The sequence below is a fragment of the Ochotona princeps genome, chromosome 9 (genome assembly GCF_030435755.1).
Source record: "Ochotona princeps isolate mOchPri1 chromosome 9, mOchPri1.hap1, whole genome shotgun sequence".
Classification (NCBI taxonomy): domain Eukaryota; kingdom Metazoa; phylum Chordata; class Mammalia; order Lagomorpha; family Ochotonidae; genus Ochotona; species Ochotona princeps.
The window spans coordinates 74,108-76,886 of record NC_080840.1 but is presented as its reverse complement, the minus strand read 5'-3'; the positions used below and the strand labels follow the sequence as shown (position 1 = coordinate 76,886).

General features: G+C 62.0%; 1 protein-coding gene across 1 annotated transcript; it reads right to left on the bottom strand.

The window, feature by feature from the left end:
* Positions 1 to 821: 821 nt before the first annotated feature.
* On the bottom strand, positions 822 to 2,567 carry LOC101518926 (lymphocyte antigen 6D-like). Its single transcript, XM_004580861.3, has 3 exons — positions 2,444 to 2,567; positions 1,696 to 1,794; positions 822 to 1,288 (listed from the first exon to the last, which is right to left on the bottom strand). The coding sequence occupies exons 1-3, from the start codon at positions 2,493 to 2,495 to the stop codon at positions 1,104 to 1,106; spliced, it is 336 nt and encodes a 111-aa protein (XP_004580918.2). The 5' UTR covers positions 2,496 to 2,567; the 3' UTR covers positions 822 to 1,103.
* Between the last annotated feature and the right edge of the window lie 212 nt (positions 2,568 to 2,779).

Genomic DNA, 2,779 nt, shown 5'->3' with positions numbered 1-2,779 from the left:
TGAGGTCCAGGGATGGGACGAGATGCTGCCCAGCAGGCAGGAGGGACCTCCTCACTGTGTGCAGACAGAGCAGGAGGCTATATGGGGCCCTCCCCACCCACCCATCCACATCCCGTGTGCTAGCAGGAGGAGGCTGTGCCCCGGCCACTTTGCACCAAACACAAACGCATAGTTTCAAGGCAGGTGGCATGAGCTGTGCCCAGACCACATCTTCAGTCCCCTCCAGAAAGTGGAGTTGTCGGGGAAGGGGGGGAGGGCACAAGGCACCTGAATCCCAGCTCTGGTCACTGCCGGACACCGGCCTTGCACCCAGGGAGCCCACCGTTGGCCGAAAGAGGTGGGGGTCTCACAACAGCAGGAGGTCTCCCCCAGGGCCCCCACGAACACATGGGCGTGAGCTCCACGGGGACTTTATTGAAGCAGGTCTGGTTCACAGAAATTGCCAAGGCTGAGGCCTTGGCTGGGGGCTGGGGAGGCTGGGCCCTGAGTCCACCCTTCCAACTGGATGAGGCCTGGCCCTGGGACCCCCATCCTGGGGCACAACACAATGCAGTCTACAGCAAATGGTTCCAGTCAGGGTCAGACATTCCGTGTCCTTCAGCAAGCTCGGAATGGCAGCCTGGTGCTGACCACTTCTGCCAGCCCTGTTGCCACTGGCGCCAATCACATAGTGCCCATCTGCCATGTAGCCAACCGCCTTTCCTCATGCGCTGGCCAGTCTCTGCAGCCGTTTGCCAGGATTTGGATCCAGGAAACAGCTGTCCACTCAAGAGCCGGACAAGGAGGGAGGAAAGGAGGGAAACCCATTGGCATCTCCGGCTCACCCAGGGGCCCCAGAAACCTCCAGGGTGCCAGCCTCAGGCCCGGCACGGGGTCCCAGGGTGCTGCCTTGGAAGCCGGCAGGAGGCCACCTCTCGGGCCCCTCTGGACGGTCGCGTCACCAGCATCTGTGCGCAGAGTCTCCAGCCAGACTAAAGTTCACAGGTCTCCTATGTGCTTCTCTGCAGGAGTCGCCTCGCCTGAGGCCACACTGCCAGTCATGGTTCCAAGGGGACAGGGCTAAGCCCGGGGCCCTGGCATGTTCCCAGGGCTGAGCCCCACGGCTACGTGCAGAGGATGGCGACCCCGAGGCTGAGGGCCAGCAGCCCCCAGAAGCCGCTGTGGCGTGCTGACCCATTGCAGACGTCAGTGTTGCAGCAGGAGGCCCTGGACTGAGCCAAGCTCTCCTGGTAGCCAGGGCAGGTGTAAGCACAGGACTTTATCACCAGCGTTTTCTGGTTGGGGAGACCTGCAGAACACAGGAGGGTCTATGACAGTCGCTCCTGCCCTCAGGGTGCCCAGCTTCCTGACAGCTCCCCCGGCTCACAGGGTGGGGCCGAGGGGTCTGGGTGCACAGCCAGAGACAGGCCCAATGACCCCACCTCTCTCCCTCTTCCTTTCTGGCTACAGGCCCCAGATCACTTCCTGTGTGCGCGCACCAAGGGGGCGTCTCTTGTGCGTGGATACCCATCCCCTCTTCCTATGGGCCCAGGACAGCAACTGCTGGAGCCCACTTCAGGAGGAAGAGCCTGGGCCAGGGCTGCCCAGTACTCACACCAGCGCCTGGGTTAGCCCCACAGGGCCTTCCTCTTGTCCTGCTGGCCCCAAGCACTGCCCACCCACCCCACCCACCAAGGGAGAGAGCGAGGGACTCACTGTTCCACGTGGTCAGGCAGTAGCGTGTGCCATTTGGGCAAGATGTGGGCTGGAAGCAGTTCCTCATAGCCATACACTCATGACATGTCAGCATGTGGGCTGTGGGAGGCAGGGCAGGGTCAGAGACCAAGCCCTGCCCAGGCCCCTGCCCAACACCCCCATGGCACCCAGAGTGCATGAGCAGCACACCGCAGACTCAGCCTGCCAATGCCTTCCAGAAAGTCCCAGAAGTTACCCTGTGCCCCACCCACTTTCCCGGGCAGCCAGAGGTCCAGCATCCACCCTGGAAATCCCCCATCATGCATGGAGGGCAGCTCCCAGGACTTTGCAAGTGCACCCACAAGTCCAGGAAGAAAAGAGGGGGGCTTGTACTAGGGTGCAGAAGGGCCCCCCACATCCCATATCACTTCTAGTCTGATGTGCCTAGGAAGGCAGCAGAGCACCTCATGAGTGCCTGGCCCGGCCGGCCGTGTGGACACCTGGCTGAGCTCCTGGCTCTGCCCTGGCCCAGGCCTGGTGGCCGTTTGGGAAATGAAACAGAGGACACAGGATCTGCTTCCTCTCTTTCCCTCCAGTTCCTTCTCTCTCTCCTTCCTCTCTCTCTAGCTTTGCCTTCCAAATAAATAACTCATAAGCAGCCAGGTTGGGGGAGAAGGTACAGACAGGTCCTGGGGCCAGCCATTCCAAGCAGCCCAGGGCAGCCCAGGGCCTCAGGGAGTTGGCCAGACCCTGGCGCTCTGGGACTCACCTGGCCGTGCCAGCAGCAGCAGAGGCAGCAACCACAGCAGATGGGTCCTCATCCCCAGGCTGGGCAGGTGGACAGGCAGGCAGGCAGTGTCCGTGCACAGAGCAATTGAACAGGAGGCAGCCAGCCTGCTGTTTATAGGGCTCCGTTAGCTGGGCTGGGCTGGGCTCCCGCTCCTCCCCTGCTCTCGACCACACATCCACACATGTGTCATCTGCAAGGTGTGGCCACAGCAAGACACCGTGAGCAGCACACCCCGGCCTCTGGCCCCTTGTCCATCTGGGGCTAGTGGCCATGGCCACACCTCTTGCCTTCCTGGGAACTGGAAACCAGAGTAAA